Here is an 18,573-nt window from a genome sequence, read left to right on the forward strand (position 1 = left end):
GAAGCAATCCCTATAATAAAATTACAAAACTGTTTACCTATTCTTCTATTCAGTCACTGCTGATGCAGATACCAAACACTAATACTTTCATATGCAACATGTAACACATACTTATTCATGAAGTGTACAAGGAATAACCATGACATTTCCATGAACAAAACCAAGTCAACAGTCATGCCATCTTCCTGATATAATTCAAATACCAGTATTTGCCTAGTTTCCTCATTCCCAACCCAAAATGACCTTCAAAAGAATGGGAGTGCTACTCAACTAAAAATCATCCATTGCTTTAAAGGCTGTATTGCTGCTGAACAAGACAGGGCTCTCAGCCAGGTCTCTTTCAGATACCAAGCAAAGATGAACAGGTCTGTAATTCTACATACCTAGTTGGCAGCTTCTCAAAGTCCACATCCAGAAATTGTTCATAGCTGGAAACAAAACTATCCAACCAGAGCTTCAGGTAATCTGGATCTTTCTGGAAAAAAAAAAAAAAAAAAAAAGGAAAACATTAGGCAGTATTACACTCACAGTCATCTGTCAACAACTCTTAGTACTACCTTGAATAGGCAATTTGTATTTAATGCACCTCAGCTGGGAGAATGGAGGGAATACACAGACTTTTCAAAAATTAAAATAAACCCCCCCCACATGTCCTTTGAAATCCTCAGCCATGTTGTGCTTGTGACATTCTTGCTCTATTCATTAATTCCTGTGCTTCCACTTCCTGGTACCAATGCCAACCAAAACATTTCAGCTTCTACCCCTGCCAGCAATCTTTATTTACTCTCCAGTGTAAAACATACCAGCTCTACAAAATCACTAGTATGCTCTAGTCTTGATAGCACAGGCATTAGCACACATCACTCTGTGGCTTATAAAATTATAGAAGTCCAATAACAATCCTAATCACAAAATAATGTGCTTTTTGCTTCATTCATTGATCAATATGGCAGCTAGGAGATTAGAGCCAGATGAAGTGTTCCAAGAGACAAAGCAGTGCCTGTGATTTGTCTAGATATCTATAAAAGATACAGGAATTTAAATTTAGGCTTCCTAGTTGTTTTTAGAAGACAGAGACTCTGTTTGTGACCAGCAGTTCCTGAGGGCCGGGTACAGTGTCAGCACGGAGGAGAGACACTAGAAGCTGTAGGACTGTCACACAGACAAAACTTGGAAAAGCAAGAATTAAGTTGTATGCGAGAAGCATTCGGCTGATTAGATGTTGGTAACTTAGAGCTAAGATAACATTAAGAAATAAATGTTTATTTTAGCTGCTACTAATCTAACTGTTGTAATAAGGAGGCTTCTTTTATGCCACATTGTTACAATGTTGTCACATTTAGGGTCATACCTGGGCAAGCCCAAGACAAACAGACAGGTAATCTTCACATTTGGTAGTCTTAAACTTGCAATCATGTCCAAGATTTGTATTTCCAAAACCACCTGTGTTTGTCATTTACCCCAGGCCACTATGAGAAAAGTACAACAGGATGTTCCAACACAGAAGAAATACAAGTGACATTAAGAATATGGTCTGAAGGAGCCACCTTGTAATATGAACTTGCTTAGAAAAAAGACCTACCCTGAGGAGCTGGAGAAGGATGCTAAGGAGTTTTCAACATTTTTTTCCCCCCCTTATTGTTTCAGAAAATTCCACTGAATCCACTTTGTAACTGGATAGCTACGGTGTGGGAGTACCACACCTGGTATTATCAAGGAAAACAAGTTCAGTTTTAGATAAAACACTATAAAACTCAGCTTTACTGTAGTGTGACTAGTTAACTGTCTTTTGACTGAAGATGCAATGTCATTACCAATGCAACCTCAGAAGCCTGAGGCACTGGTTGCTGCCACTATACTGTCTAATGAACCTGAACAACCTCTAATAGTTTCTTCTGCCCCTTTCACAGTTTCCCATCAGAAAGCCTAGCGTGGCTTACAGATGGGGAAAAAAGGGTACTTCCATGTGACATCTATACTAGATAACTATAAAAAGAGATAGGGATTTAAATTTAGGCTTCCTACTTGTTCTTGGAAGAGCAGACAGACTGTTCATAAAGAGTATGTTTGTTCCTCAGGGCTGGGTTCTGTGCGAGCAGAGAGAACAGATACTAGACCACCACAAACCCCCACTGGAAAATTCTTGTCAAAATATGTCATGTGTGATACTCTCACTTTCTGCTTATTTTTCAAAAGCAAGCTGCCAGGCCACAGCTAACATATTCCTCCACAAGGACTGCACAGTCACGTCCAGTAATACACATCTATGCAGTCCCATATTCTATGTTATAATTTTCAACATAGATTTAAAATATTTGCCTAAAGTATTATAGATTTAGAAACAATTTTAAATATATTCCACAACATATAAAATTTTGCAAAAGTTTTAGACTTTTTTTTGTTCACCCTTCTCTTTTCTCTTTTCTGTATCTCCTCCTTCCTGCTTGTTTCCTTGATATTACCACAGATGTTCCCAAGTAACAGATTATTTCCCTGCAGCACTAAGATCAAGGACGAAGCTGTGAATAACTCTAACACACACAGTATTCCAGGGCAATGTCAATATAAAAGAAAGAGTTGCCAAGACGCACAGGGTCCAGTCAGTGCAAAACAGCTACATATAAAAGAGCCTCCCAGAGAGAAAAACCGTAACACAATTAAAAACAAAGAAAGTAATAAAATAAAAATTAAAATCCAGAATCTGAAATGCTGCAAAACTCCTCTCAGAGTATCTTTCCACACCAAGTACAGGTGTTATAAAGCATGGGGATCCCCCACTCATGCTAGACTTTACCCTTCTCCATACCCTGAAAGACCCCTCTAAATCTACCAAGTGTCAGAAACACCCAGAGTTTACTTCACTATCACTATTAACTATAGATTAAATGTCTTCAGATGCTGTGACAAGAAATACCAAATAAAACCCTCAGCTAGAGGGTCTGATTATTTGCTTCTGCTGCCTTTACTGCATTTTCGTCATCTTCCCTAATCGTCTTATTTCCCCTTCTACTTAATTCTTAGTTTCTCCCTCCTCCATAGTATTTCTTCTCATCTCTGCTTTTATTCCCCTATCAATGGTTTGCTTTAAGTCATCACTCTCTCTCTTTTTCTCTTAAAAATTTGTCAAAGTAGTCCTGTGTGTGCAGCCTTCTCCTCCTTTAACATACACTGAACTACCAGTTCTCAGACATACCTATTAACTGTCCTCAAGGCAAAACTGAAACATACAGAATTCAGAAACTGTGAAGAATAAATTCAAGGTTTCAAAACTACTGGTTTAAACAGGGGTTAACAGATTAGCTTGGCCAGGTGAGTATAGAGTACACATTTCTCAGATGCAGCGATCAAACATCTTGAAAAAACAAACCAAGAGATGGACAAGAAGAAAAGCATGGTAATATCCTAAAAGAGTTGGAAGCAGCAGAAGATGCTGTCTTCAGACATTACAGCTTTTTTAAAGCGTTCACAGATTTAAAGCTTTAACTTTCTGGTAATTCCCAGCAAGTTATTTTAGCCAGATGCAAACTATTTCACAAAGATGAGGAAAACTGGGATACAATTACAGCAATTACAATATAGCTCAGGCTACAAGCTATAGCACCCATTACAAAGTTACCAACAGAAACTTTGCCACATGCAGGTGTCTGTGCCTCTAGTGATGATACCCATGCACGTGCAGAAACTATTCGACTTTTTCCCCCACTTGAACAAATGGCTTGCTTTCTTGGCAGGAGCAAGTTCTTCATTCAATCATCCAAATTACTAAATTGATAACATTCATACTCCAAAGTTAAAGTAATTTGTTGACACAGTTGAGGCTCGTAACTAGTTGTTGACAGTAAACTTTTGTAAGAAAACTCATGTTTTCTTGGTCATGTATTATCAAGAAAGCTGTGAAAATGTCATCAATATCAGAGGACTTAAAATTGCTTTAACAAAAGGTTATGGATGCGAGAAAAGGGAGGACAAGAGGCAAAATCAGATAAAATGTCTGCTTTCTCCTTTTTAATTACAATAATTCAGTTTCAGATTTAGGAGTAAATTAAACCTCCTTATCCCTAGGCTATAATGCCTTAAAAAGGCTATTGGTAAGAGAGAACCCTGGCAGACAAAGCATGTGAGAAAAGGTGATTATGTAGGTGACAACAGTATACCACAGATGTTATAAAGGACCAAAAGTTTTTGCTTCCCTGTAGCTCACATCCTGCTCAGCTCACTTTGCCACCGCAACTCCTCCTAATTCTGGTAAAAATCAAGAGCTGCAGCACCGCGTGAGCGTTACCTGCCACACACTATTTAACCCAACTCTGTTCTACCTCAATCCCGTCAGCCAATTATATGTTATTCCAAATTATTAAAATAATCAGCTTTCGTATCGAAATACCAGCTAGCACTACTGGCATGTGCCAGTAGAAAACAGCTTATACAACAGTTGACTCATTCCAAGTCAAATCTAGAGATTTTGTTCCAGGCAATAGCACTCATTCAACACCACTTGGGGAAGAAAAAAAAACCCAACCAAACAAAAAAAAAATCAAGGGGAAAAAAGTAAACAAGATAACTTAGCAACATAAGAAACATGTAAGAAATAAACCTCTCTTAAAAACCACACAACCAAAGAATGCCACCTTTCCAGAAATGAAGAGTTACAAACTATAAGGACAATAATCCAGGAAAAAGTGAAGAAATGTTCTACTGCTTTGCTAAAAATTAAAATATGCAAGTTATTTCAAATACATTAGAAACAGAAGTTAAAACCAGCTTTCAAACTCTGAATCTGGCCCAGGTTTTCCTTTTAATTTATTAGCAGAAATCAGCCCAGACCTCACACACCAGTCAGTCACCTGATAACAAATGCAAGAAATCAACACTGTACTGAAGCAGTTTTAAGAAAGGAAACTTACAACTGTTGGTGCTACCCATGGCAAACTACACAATATCCTAATTTTGTAATAAAAAGACACTAGCAACAGCTTCTTCCTGTGCACCATGTACACGGCAGTTATCCTACCCAGCCTCTTCACCTTGAACTTAAATTGGGGTTTTTTTAGGTCATCTGCTGACATTCAATTTGAAATTTAACTTCAGTGGATTTTAGAATTTATTGTCTTCCCACCAACCTTTTCCAACTATCCTCTATTCTCTCATGACAGAAGTGGTAAACCACATTAACAGGAGAACACAAATTGACCTAATTTTAAAATGAGTACACTTGTGTTCTTCAGTGCCAGATCAACTTTCCAAGCCAGTACATGTTGCAATCTGACAAATATGTGTTACCACGTGGCAGAAAGCTGCATCCCATGTGTCCAGCAATACTTCAGATGTGTGTTGCTACCAAGAGCAACACATCAATGAACTTGAACCCCAGCTCAAACTGATTGATAACAAATCGTCAGCTACTCCATTACACCTGCAGTCATCCGAACAAGGCAGTGTAACTTAGACAATAATAAAGCGTCTCAAATATTCAGAAGCCTTATTACCAGTAAAAGCAGTGTGTGTAAAGTAAAAGTGGAGTATGTTATCTTAGTCTCTACTTTCGTAACTACCCCTTTGTTGCCATTCTGCAGACAGGTAGCTGGAGGCTGCATGTCAGACAACTGCTCCACATTGTTTTCTGTGGTGCTACTTGCAGCTGTACCATGCTTTCAAAGCACAGCTCACAAAGCAATGTGTGTTTGGATAACACACTAGAAGGGCAAACTGTGATAAACCGTTTTTAGGTTGGTTCTCTTCCCCAGCCCCGCTATGCACACCCTGCAGATATGCCCTAAGAGATCACCAAGAAATGCAGAAGGAAATTTTTTATTTGTACAATAGCAATAAAGGCAGAAAGAAGCTGTATGTGGTGTTAAAAACACTTTAACCAGCTACAACTTCCCAGTCACAAGAAGGTAAGAAAACGTTGATTTTCAAAACCTTGCAGCTATCTAAGTCACAAGCCTAAGCATTTAATTTATTTACCTGTGAAACTTGCCTAGCTGTTGTGCAGGACATTTCCATATCTGACTTTCATAACTCATATATAGAAACTGCACACCTTAAAACTTCCAGAAGATAAATTATCTGTGGCTTGAAATTCCAAGAAGCTACAATCCAATCTAAGTTAGGCATTTCTCTTCACAGTGATAGCCAGAAGTCTGTAGACCCTAAGCTCAGGCTTCCAAGCTCAACACACTGAAAGGAAGGCTGGTGAAGCTGCTAAAGAAACAGCCATTCACCTGCACTAATGAAGAAATTTTTTAGGCCTATTAAATCAGATGTAGTTCAGAGCACTCAAAGTAAAAATACTTCCTTGTTCCTTCCCCTCCTTAAATACTTCTGGTTAACTTTTTAAAAAAAACAAAACCAAGAAAACTACACAATAAAAAGCCTACAAAGAAAGAACCAACCAAGCAAAACAACACACTGCCCTTTAGGCCTCCATTCTCCATTTTCCTAAGATCCTCTTGACACATTAATAATTGTCATAGATCTTTATATTTTAAAAACAAAGATTTCTAGGCTTGAGCAGTATGATGTTTCTAACAGGTACCTAAAAATGAGTAGTAAGCACATATATTCCAAAAGCCATACACACACACAAGAAACCCTCACCACAAAACATCCAGAAAAAAAGCGGACTTTTTTCCTTTACCAACACAGTAAAACGCTAAAAAGATAAAAAGTTGTTCAATAAAATCAGTCTACAGTATGCATAGCAATGCTGTGGCTAAATACTGACAAGCAGATAGCACGTTTCTGATGAAGTTAACATTTTAGTAGTTAAAGTGTGTGTGTGTATATATATATATAAAAAAAAAAAACTCAAGGCAGGCCATCCTTAGATTTAGCAGAACTGGGAGACAAGCTCTCCATGCTACCACCAACATTAGCATCTAATTAACACCAAAGCCAACAGCAATGAGAAGCTCCAGTCTAATGTCTTTCTGACAGAAATGATAATCTTCATGGCAACGAAGTGAAAGGATACTAAACCCAAAATCTACACTAAGGGGGGGACCTGCTCTTGTCTTCAATACACTGAATTATCTAGAAATATTAGCCTTCTCTACTTTTTATGAGGACTGACGAAATGAATGTTCAAACCCAGTCCTTGTCTATGCAAGAAGTTCAACAAGAATTTTTTGTACCAGTAATAACACTTCTTAAATTCACAAGAAGCCAGGTACCATCGAACTCTTACAGCCTACTCAGCCTTCAAACATTTTACACAAAACTGGCACTGTGCTTCTCCCACCAATAGCCTTTTAAAGGCCAGTGCTGCAGGGTACAGCCACATTTACCCAAGGTTTCAAGCCGATATAAATACATATATTTATATTTTATATATAAATACATATATTTATACATGAACAACTTCCATTTCGGCTAAGGCTTCGAGCAGACACACACAGCTAGAAGGGCAAAGCTCAGTCCAAGTTTTTTTAGAGCTACGTTCAGGAAGTATTAGTTGCTAAAAACAAAAGCTGGATCCACCCGAGGCTATTTGCAGTGTCACATTCCTGGGTCTAAAGGCAAAAATTCCCCGCAGGGCAGTTCAGAGTCCGACTGTCAGACAAGCCCAACTTGTTTGACAAGACAGTTGTTTGAAGTCGTTAAATTTAACAGTCACAGAACTGCCAGCCTGGGTTGACTACTGTGCCGAGCAGTCAGTCAACCTTCAAAGTGGATTTCAGCGTAGGAGCCCTACCGTAAAATCTCGCTGGCACTGGCATTATGGTAACTAATCCCCCATCCCCAAGCAGGACACTGAAAATAAGAACAAGCCCTTGGTGTTAGGGCTGAATTAGACCTACAGAAAGTAACGTTAGGAAATTGAGCGTTCAACACCGCCTTTAGATCACTGGTGAGTTTAACAGTCTTAAAACTAATTGAAGTAGTCTGCATAACACAGGCTGGTGGAACATTTCTCAGCGCTTTTTGAGATAAGCTATTCATCGGGGGATTAGAAGGTTTGTTTTAAGGGAGCTTTTTCCTCATCATGTTTGCAGATGCAAAAGGCAACGTTTTCAGCATGAGATCTCCCAACAGCCCTTATTCTGAAGTACATCAAAGCGTTTATGCTTTCTGTGAACCTCTCAAATCTATAAAATGCCAAAATAAAACATGAAGATTTGTTACAGCAGAAATACTACAGTTAGAATTAATAAGACTTCAAGAGAAACCATTCTAAACTCGCTAAATTGCCTTTATAAATTCACTCAATCAATTCTAATTATCAAGGGAATCACCTTTGAGCACAACTTTTAAATTTAATCACAATGCTGATTTTTGAATCAGCTGTTGATCAGGAAGAAGGGTCTTGGCAAGTAATCATAAACATTGTTTTCTTTTCCCCTCCAGAATTCACACAAGCAAGGGGCAGGGTAGGAGTTACTGTGAATCATAATACAAACAACTATTTTGGGACAAGTTAAAGAATTCCATTTAGCATAGAGATTTAGATCAAAATAAACCTAAAGCTGTCAATCATTATTAAATTTACTTAACCTTAGGCTAAATAAAAAAGACAATTATCTGAGAGATGTTATTCAATTTCCTTTCTACCACAGATCCCCAGTAAAACCGGAAAAACAGAATGGAAGAGTTTTCTTACTAAAATGGAAGAAAAGCCTCTATTTTTCTTTTTCTTGCTTTTTTTGTTTGCTGTTGGTTTTGAATAACAAGACAAATATAGCCCTGTAGCTTGGAACTGGCATGAGTGATGCCACCCGTGGGATGGATCTAGTGAAACTGAACCATATGCAGTTGCACCTGAGCCAACTGTACTTTTTTTTTCGTCTTTTAAATTATTATACACAATAAATGCTAAAAGACAATCCTTTTCATCAGTGTTTTCTCTCCCAAAATCCAAGTTTGCTCTTTAAAGCATACAAACACCACAGATTTAACCAAAATTGTATTTTAAAAAATAATTTAGGCACATCAAATAAAACCTTTCCCTCCTTACTTCTCAGAACATGCTAAACCATTTAGCCTACAGTTTCCATGAAGCTTCAGTCCCAAATTCAGCAAAAGCATAGGTGAATGAATACCAAGTTTGATACAAATAAATGCATTAGGAAAACACTTATTGGCAGAGTTGGTGAGGTGACTTCCAAACATCCTGCATCTACCATGACCACTTCCTACAAAACATTGAATTACATCACTAGAAACTCTGGGCTGATGTCCCACATATATTGTTGGTTAACATTTCTGGTCACTCTTCCTCAGAAGCCAAGCAATAACTCTTTTGCATTATGCTTTTTGAATAATAAATTTCAGTAACTTTTAGAACATTTGTCCAGTTCCTAAATTCTCCTTCCACATTCCAAGTAAAAGCTGGCAATAAACCATATGATGGTACAAAGTTTTTCTAAAATTATTACTACTATTAAAAGAATAATCTTGCTATCTTAAAGAAGTCAAACTGCTTCATTTTCACTTTGTATACCTTTCAAGCATTACTGCTAAATTTCCAGGGCAAGTGCTACCTTTCCAATCTCTGCCATCACTTCCTTATTACTTTTTAACTGCCTTATGGGGTACTGAAACGTGTTCTTTGGCAGATTCTGGTGAATTGTAATTGACAATAAAAACAGTACCAATTCTCTCTAAATTAATAATTAAAGCAAACTAATTCACTGTTCTCATTCCGACTTCAGGAATATGCCCTCAAAGACTTGTCTTCTTCCCTATCCACTCCCAGCTCGCCCAAAACTTCAGTGTACAAGTCAGAATTACTAAGTCTGGTTATTTAAATATAAGTGTATTTGCTGTGTTAAATCGGTAGCTATTAGGTAAGCACAAGTTTAACACCTGCTTTGTTTTTATACTCTCTGTGCTATGTAAAAGTAGTATTTAACCATTAATTTATTTCAAAGTTTTGTTTATGTCTCACTCATATCCTTTCGATAAAGCATTTGACAGCCTTTACAGCCTTTGGAATTTAACCTGTTACACATCCTTATTGTTTTAAAACATGCTCTGCTTTAAGATACTAGTATAATTAGCCATTCTTACGGTTAAATCTAATTCCTAATTTTAGACAGCTGCAGTTTCTTAGTAGTATTAGTCAATGATCAAACAAACAGCTATTTAATGACACTTATTCTTATTGCTTACTATAGCTACATGCAATCCTCAATCATACGTCAGACAAAATGACCATCATAAATGCTTTCAATGTCAGACAAGGCATCGCCACACACAAATATTTGATCAGCACAGAAATCTAACAGCTAATGTTTAGATGAAATATCAGGTGCACGGAGGAGCCTTAGTGAGATGTGAAACGTAAACCAGCATTTATGGTAACAATAACCAAACTGAGTTTTCATTTCTTGGTGTTTCTTGTTTTATTTTCCATCTCCTTCTACTGCAGCCTCCCATTTACTAAAAGATAAATTGGAAAAATTATCCAAACAGATTTATTAAAAAACCCAACGTGCCAAGCAGCTTATCTGTACTGTTGAGACATGTGCATGTTTTGGTTAGTTTTTCCTTCTTACATAGTTCAGTAATTAAAGCAGCTCTTCTATGGCAGCTGTTTAACGTTTCAGAAGCCTGTAAATATTTTAACACTATCTGTTGATAACATTTGGATTCAGGCATTAAGGTACAATGCTGTTCGGGGGCAGCTGGCAAGCCTCTCTCCCATGTCTGTATCATGGCCCAAACATACAGCATGTTTGAGCTGGTTTTGCAATATTCTTTTATCAGGACAAATGCTGTCACTGGATGTGAAGTTGAGAGTGCCGTAACTCAAACGCCACACAAGAACCCAATGTTTGCTAAATTCACTTTTACATTAGTACACCAACACACAGAGCCAGAAGCCAAGGTTTCTAGCCTTGTGACAAACCTTCCATTTAAGAGACACTTGAGTCTTTCTTTTCAGTGAAAGCCTGATCTGAAATACATTTGTTGGCATGTTCAAAAGTGGATGTTTCTCATTAATTCTGTAAAGCACTAATCCACAAACCTGGGGAGACAGGACCTTGTGCTGAACACCAGTAAAACCCTGAATCTTACAGCAAAAGCAGAGACAAATCTGACATGTCTTTACCTGAAAATAGCTGCTACATATATGTATTGGCAAATACATTATAAAATAAGAAACAAAAACAATTTCTCCTTCGCTTGCTAAATATTGTACTTTTCACCCATCTCTTTCTGTTCAATTTATCTGCTGTCTCACTTCAACCTCAAGACAGCATTCTCTGTAAGAGTCCCTATTTTGTGCGCAAATAGCCAACGGTACAAGGTTGTCCTGGTCTACAATTAAAGAAGGTAATGTCTACTGTAAGTTAAGAGACCGATGTCTCATACGTAGACATCGGTTATTTATATGAAAAGATCTATATTTATAAATATTAGAATTATGTTAGTTCTTGGACTATGAGACATCTCTTTAAATAGCAGACAGTAAATGCAGAACTGAAGACCAACTGTTCTTGTTCATCTACATCCATTCTTAGTTCAGCATCTCAAAGATAGAACATTTTTGCCAACACATGGCCACAAGCGACTTGTGACATGCTCTTTTCAAGTTACACTCACTCAGAATTCAGAGATTTCTTTAAAACAATATTCAGAAAAGATGTTTTACATAGCGATTGTCCAATAAAGTTTCACTCACTAGCTTTTGCAAAAGCATGAATTTACAGGACAGTGACTTATGAAAAACCACTTTTACTGAATATTTGGTTTGCTCAAGCATTCATCTAGCTGTAAGAGAATACTTCATTATCTAATGTAACAAAGGCGATATATAGTGATGTGATATGAATCACTGACAAATGAGCAACTGCACAAGGAGGAAGAGAAATGCAAGCTAGGGTCAGGATGAGATCATATTTGGGATGCAAAGGTCAGTATTTCACACTGGGCTTACTGTTTACTGTCAGAGACCATATTCTTGTTGAATTACATGTGTCTCACCACAACCAACCATGATTTTGCAAAAGCCACTTTTCTTTAAGAAATACAACTACATCATCATTTAGGTGAACAATTCGGTTCAACCATATTTCTTTACGCAGCCCTACAAAGTCATGTCTAAAAGTAAACTTATTTATGGATAAAGCCTTATTTACAAATATTCTCCAATCCCATACAGGGACAGAGGTTAAAGAAACAACCCTTAGAAGCAAAACCTTACATTATTTACTACAAACTTATGAATCATTCCTTGTAATTTCATAATGCTCTCCCAGAAGGTACAAATTTGCTGTCATTTGCTGGAGCTCGCATTAAACGCCACAATCTTTTGATACAGGTGACTGAGGGACTGAATTGAACTACAAAATATTGTCTGGGAGGCAATACTTTATAAAACAGTAGTGAAGGGATGCTGGCAATACAGCAAGGCCCCTTTTGTGAATTTACAGACAGTAGGTCAGCTTAGCAAGACCATAACAGCACACACTAAAAAAACTAGCATGTTCTTGCTCCAAGCCAACTGGGTTTGGCTATCAAAAGCACCTTCTTTTTATGTTAATTTTGGCCCAACACAAGATGGCTGATCCTACCAGAACTACCCACAAGGAGCATATCCTTGAAATGACCCAAAGGCACATAAATTTATTCTCACATTGGAACAGAGAATTAATGGAAATGACTCTTTCACAGACTGTTCTCACAGCACAGAGGACACATTAATTTAAATTACTTGTTTAGTCCTCACAATGCAAATGTGAGTTTAACTCAAGACAATTAAATGCACATGTTTGTATATTAAAGTTTTAGCCTCTAACTATTTGCATTGCAATGGTCTCCCAGTAGTAGAAGCAGCCATGTAATTACAGCACAGTTAGCATAACACAGTTCGTAGCACTTGGTGGTCTGTTCCTGACTAACAGAGAAATCATGATTTCCCCCGAGATTACTTATTTTCTGATTCACGTCTTCTGATTCTTGTAAGGCAGCCTATAAGGACCCCAAATTAGGAAAAAATAACTCAAAGTAACAGGACTTTAACCACTTCAAGACATTTTTAGCATAATGCATATAGTCATGGTTTAATTTTTTTTTCCTGTCCAGCTTTTGATCTAATACTAGAAAACTGTAAGAAAGTACCACATCTCTTTCAATGCTACCATATTAAACAAGACACTTATAATATATAGATATCCCTCACTGTGCCAGAGAGAAAACAACATATTTCGATACAATCAGATTTTGTAAAAGCAAATGAGAAATACAGCACAACTAAGAAAGTGCATTTAAGATGACAGTTTATATACAAGTCTGCTGCTCCTAACATGGCAAGGGATGTGATTATCTCTGCTGTCTGCTTTAGTAAAGACCAGAATGTTAGGATTAGCACTACAACTGCTAACACACAGAGTCCTTTCTGTATTAATGACACGAAGATTGAATGTGCCCTCTCTGAAAGATGAAGCACAGGATAGAAGCTGGCTGAAGAACAGACTCAGAGCTTTCCCTTCAAACTATTGGATCACCTACAAGATAACACAATGTTTAAATGAAATGAGGGTTTTACTGAAGACAAGAGTATAAGAAAAAGCTCAGAAGTATTACAATATAATGAAAACTGAAGATTTTCTGAGGTGCACATGGCAGCTAAGTGCCCTGTATTTACACCTTCGAAACCCCTCCCGAAAAAAAGTGGGTTTTCGGTTGGTTTTATGGTGGCCTGTTGGGTTTTTTTTTAGATGAGAAAAACCTTTTTCCATATAAAACTGAGTGAAACAAAAAAATATCAGAAATTCTAAGAGGCTTTACGTCTAAGAGTCTGAAAAACCTATCAGAACAACAGGAGGAGACGAAATACACAGTTAAAATCATACAGGTAAGACAGAAGTTGAATCACTTTAACATGAATCTGTAGTACACAGTTACTTCAAAGGATTATAAAACATGAATCAGTTTTGTTTTCTGAAACATAATTAACATCTTAGAAAAGGTTAATCAACTAATGCATAGTAGCAATATTATTAAAGATACTACCTGAGTGACATTAGAATGAAAGGCTCACAGGCAGACATGAAAGCGGGTCCTTCTCCCAGACTACAACAGTTGACCTAACAGAGCTCCTCACCTGCTGTGCACTATGTTAGTAAAGTGTTTCCAGATGTAAGTGCACATGCAGCAGATACAAGTGTGCCATGCTCTTGTGTAGGTTATAAAAGGCTTTGAAATGACAATTAATGTGCTTGATACAAACACTGTCTAAGGACTATTTACCTATACCACAGAATTTGATTATCTTAAAATCCAGATTCCTACACTTGAATGAGAGGACTGCAGCTTACTCCAGTGAATAATAGCATTGTACATAAACAGAGAATTAACAGGGGGGAAAAAGCCATTTGAAACTGAAAAAATTAATCAAAAAAGCATTCCAGCAAGTTGCACCGTTAAGAAAGCTCTCTTTGCAGAAAGTTTGACATCATCACTCTGGAAAAAGAAAAAACCCACCAACAGAAAACTCAAGGCAGGAACAGCTCAGACTATTAACAATACAATGTTGTGATACAACCCCAGTGACTCAAATCTAAACTTCACTAAATTTAATGAATTTTTAAACTGCTTCCATGCAATATCAGAAGAGCTATAAACCACATGTGGCTACTGCTTCCACTGAGCATCAAACAGCAGATGGTAATCTGCAGCTCTGTAGCTATTACCATACATAATAGCTTTTAGGGGAACAGAACAATAAAAAAAACCCCTAAAACCAAACCCCAACCTTAAACTAGAAATTGTCAGATGAAAAACAACTGAATACCAACTAAAAATCACTCAATCTTAAAATAAAGGGGCGGGAAAGAAACCACTGCATACATAGTGTCATCCAAACACTGCTCCTGCAGAAATCCTAATTAGATGTTGCTGTCCACCCAGACCTCCAAATGCTAAACTGCACAAGAGGCAACGAAAATAGATATTATTTTGCACAAAAGTAATTGCTGCTACTGACACCTGACACTGACGTGTCAAGTGACCACAAAGTCATGACCCAAGATAAGGTGGTAACACAGCATTATCCATCACTTTAAAGCCATAAAAAGTCCTGCTGCTGTGGCACAGGATGCTATATTTAACATACTATCATGAAGGACTCAATTATCTAAAAAAGGCAAGACAAACAACACTACTTATTAGCAATAATCTGAAGCACCACACAATAAAGGAGCTTGGATTTCACTTGGGTTTTCTTAGCTAACACAGCTGCAAAAGCTAAAGCCACATATTTGGGGTGCAAAAAATTCCCACATTATTCAAATTAAACTCCCCAGCAGTTTTTGTAGTTCAGGAAAATCACCTAGCTTTCCTTCCCAGGACATCAGTCAAAATCAAGCCATGACAGTGCAACATACAGGATATGATACTACAGTTCTCTGGGCAATCCCAGATATAAAGAGACTTCTCCCTAAACCACTGTATCCTGTCACTGGTGATTACTTATTGCTACACCTTCACCCTGCCAGGTGTGCAGAGGAGAACAAAGTACAGCACACAGATTTTTTTTTTTTCCCCAATACAAGACTGAGCAACCTAATTCATATTAGGGCTTCACAACACTGTACATCCTAACACCTAGCTTCTTCAGTTGCACTTAACTTCACCAAACCGAATCCAAGATGAAACATGCTGGATGCCTGCCTCAAGCAGGTATCATTTTAACCTGAACCAGTTGGGAGAGAGGGAGATGGAAAAACAGGTTTGTGTCTAGCAATTTTTGAACAAGTGAAGACTCCTTTTTCTTGAGTCAGTCTAGTCGCCTTCAAATTTTGAGGATAAGCTATTTAAAAAAAAATAAAGATAGATTCCTACTTAAGAACAAGTCCTTATCAATATACAAATCCACTTCATCATGCCCTTAATATATGGGTCTTGAGGAAAAAAAAGGCCAGAGTCACCGAGGCTGACTTTACAAGAAGGTTTTTTAAATAGTCCATCATCCACCTCCTGAGACCTGACTAGACCATGTATACATCATTCCCATAAAGAAACTCAATGTCCTCTAAGTGATCTAAAGCATGCAATTTAACTAGCACTCCTTTATTTACACAAACTTTCCTGTTAGTGTGTGGATAATGCGGAGATGGAAAGCATACAATTGGAATGAAACATTCAGGCAAAGCAAGGGGAAAGTATAAGACAGCCAAAAGAATTTTATAAAGAACTGGGAAGGAGAGAGACAAAGGCTGGGGAAAGAAATTCAGAGCTTGGCTCACATCTGCAGCCCTGTGTCTCCCAAAGCTGAGGAAAGCCTGGATTCTTGCAGTCTGTTCCAAGTGTCTTTGTTCTTCTCACATCGATGAACTCACTGGCAAAACATCCATCTCCTCCAGTGCTAGTCCATTTCCTACTGCCATTGGCATTACTACATTAGTTTAAAAGGCAAAGGTCTTTGCAAACATGTTTCAACCCAACAGATCACCCACGCCAGTAACAGTAAGAAGTCGTACCATTCTGCAATGTTTGCACTAGTTTTATTTTTAACTACATGTAGAAAGAACATTAGGGTTACAAACTCACATTAAAATTAGAAAAGCTACAATTAAGACTGCTTTGTGCACTCGTGCTCTTAGGACAGACTGCACTTAAGATCTCACATTGCATGCTCTTGAGATGGGCCTTCTCTAGAAATGAACTGGAAAGAACAAGAGAACATTTGTTCTATCTGTAATGTCCTACTGGTTTCAAAAGTTAAAAGACAAAAGGCAAAGCAAAATAAAGCAAGAGAATAAGGTCACGGAAAGCTATTCTTGCCACTGCCACCAAGTTCCTATGCTCCTTCCACTGCCTTTACTGCTGTTTGGTTTTTTTCCAGATATCTATTTAGATAATCTGCAATCCAATTTGTGCACATACTCCACACAATTATGCAGTGTTTTTCACATATGAATTGCTTTACGTTGTAAAATGCAAATGGAGACAGGACAGTATTTTAATAACATCACCTAAAAGGTGAAGGAAGTGTATTATTATTAATGGTATACTTAGATGGTACGGTGATAAGCAGCAAAGATTAACTCACCAGTAATTTACTACGTGTGCTCTTTGCAAAGGCTTTCACTAATATAGTTTAATACAGTTTCAGCTGCACAGAAAACAGTAAGTATAAAGATAAATAGTTGACAGCAGTGAATTAAATGAATACATCTTAATGCCACAAAAAGTGAATGCATGCGCTCACATAGCTAAAAGATACAACTGCTTAAGCAGAGCCACGAACACTGCAATTCACACCTTGCATGCAAGAAAACCCCAACCTGAGAAGCGAAATAAGAGATGAAGTTGCAATTAGCCTAAGAAGCTACACAAGACTATAAACTTCTAAGAAGTAAAAATAAAAAAAAAAAGCATTAAAAAGGTGTTACAGATACAGTTTAGGTACCTGACTTACAAACAAAAGGGGAAAAAGACGTACAAACAGCCCCCCTCCCCCGTATTTACCTTACTGCAGTAAAGCATCCAAAGCTCATACAGCCGCTCTCGGGATGCCATTCCTTCCCTTCCTCTTCTCGTCGATACCAGCTACTTTTGTTCAGGATCCTACCATGCTCAGCTCCCAGCTGCTCTTTCCGCAGTTTCTGCTTTATTATCACAGTTATTATATCATAACCCGCGAGGCCAAGGATGAAAATAACAGGGTCTCAGTCTCTCCTTTTCGGGTAAGCAACGCAGCACAACACGAGCATCTGCAGGCAAGTGTCAAGCATGTCCGTTCTTCGGCTGGGTGGCTTCGGTTTTAGCCTCTGGAAGTGAAAACATACCCTTCAGGCCCTTGGTGCAAGAAGGAAAAAACAAATCCGTACTCAAAGCCCGCAGACGACCTCAGCAGTTACGCGGCGGCAGGTCTGACATTACCGCCCCTGAGGCGGAGAAGCCTGCCTGGTATTTTCGCCGTGCCCTCTCTCTTCTGCAGGGAGCCAGCGGGGGCGAGGCAGCAGGGCTGCTGGAAGGGGACGCCAAAGCCCAGAGGGCGCGGGGAGAGGCAGCGGTGGCAACGCGCCTTCTACGCCTGCCGCAGGGGTCGGACCCCGCACGCCGGAGGCCCAGCGGTGACAGCGGCCGCCGCCGCCCTACTCCCCCCGCTCCCGGGCCCCAGAGCCCGGCGGGCCCCGGCAGCAGCGTCTCCCGCAGATTAGCGGCTGCCCAAGCAGAGACGCCAGCCGCGGCCTTTCCCGTCCCCCGCGGGAGAAACGCTGCGCTGCGCTGCCCCGCCGCGCGCTCACGAAGCGAAAGCGACTGCTCCGCGCCGCCACTTACCGCCCCCTCGGCCTCCCCCAGTTCTCCCCACACCGCCACGGCCGCTCCTCACAACCTACCCGGGGCACGGCGGGCGGCGGCCAGACAACGCGACGCGGCGACCGGGCGGTGAAGTGGGACGAGCCACATCGCCCGCCCCGCCCGCATTCCGGCACACGCCCCAGGCCGCCGCCGAGGGGCGGGGAGGCCGCGGGCGCCATCTTGGCTACGGGCAGAGGCAGCACGTCCCCTGCAGGCAGAGTGCCCAGGACGGCGCTCAAACGCCTCGGATCGGGGCCGCGGGCAGAAACCGGGCGGCCCCGCGGGCTGGGGAGGGGCAGCTGCGGGCACCCCCGC

General features: G+C 39.3%; 1 protein-coding gene across 2 annotated transcripts in view; it reads right to left on the bottom strand.

Annotated features, from left to right (window-relative positions):
• NBEAL1 (neurobeachin like 1) overlaps window positions 1-17,481 on the bottom strand; it is an 83,929-nt gene extending 66,448 nt beyond the window's left edge. The window contains exons 1-2 of one of the 2 annotated variants that reach the window (XM_084265714.1): window positions 17,422-17,481; window positions 384-475 (exon numbers count right to left, since the gene is read on the bottom strand). In XM_084265714.1, the coding sequence (XP_084121840.1) occupies window positions 384-475; window positions 17,422-17,472 (143 nt within the window). In that variant the 5' untranslated portion in view covers window positions 17,473-17,481. The remainder of the gene's footprint in view (window positions 1-383; window positions 476-17,421) is intronic. The other variant, XM_084265713.1, reaches the window with a different exon arrangement.
• Window positions 17,482-18,573: the final 1,092 nt, after the last annotated feature.

This window comes from Gallinula chloropus, assembly GCF_964237585.1.
Source record: "Gallinula chloropus genome assembly, chromosome: 5".
NCBI lineage: Eukaryota > Metazoa > Chordata > Aves > Gruiformes > Rallidae > Gallinula > Gallinula chloropus.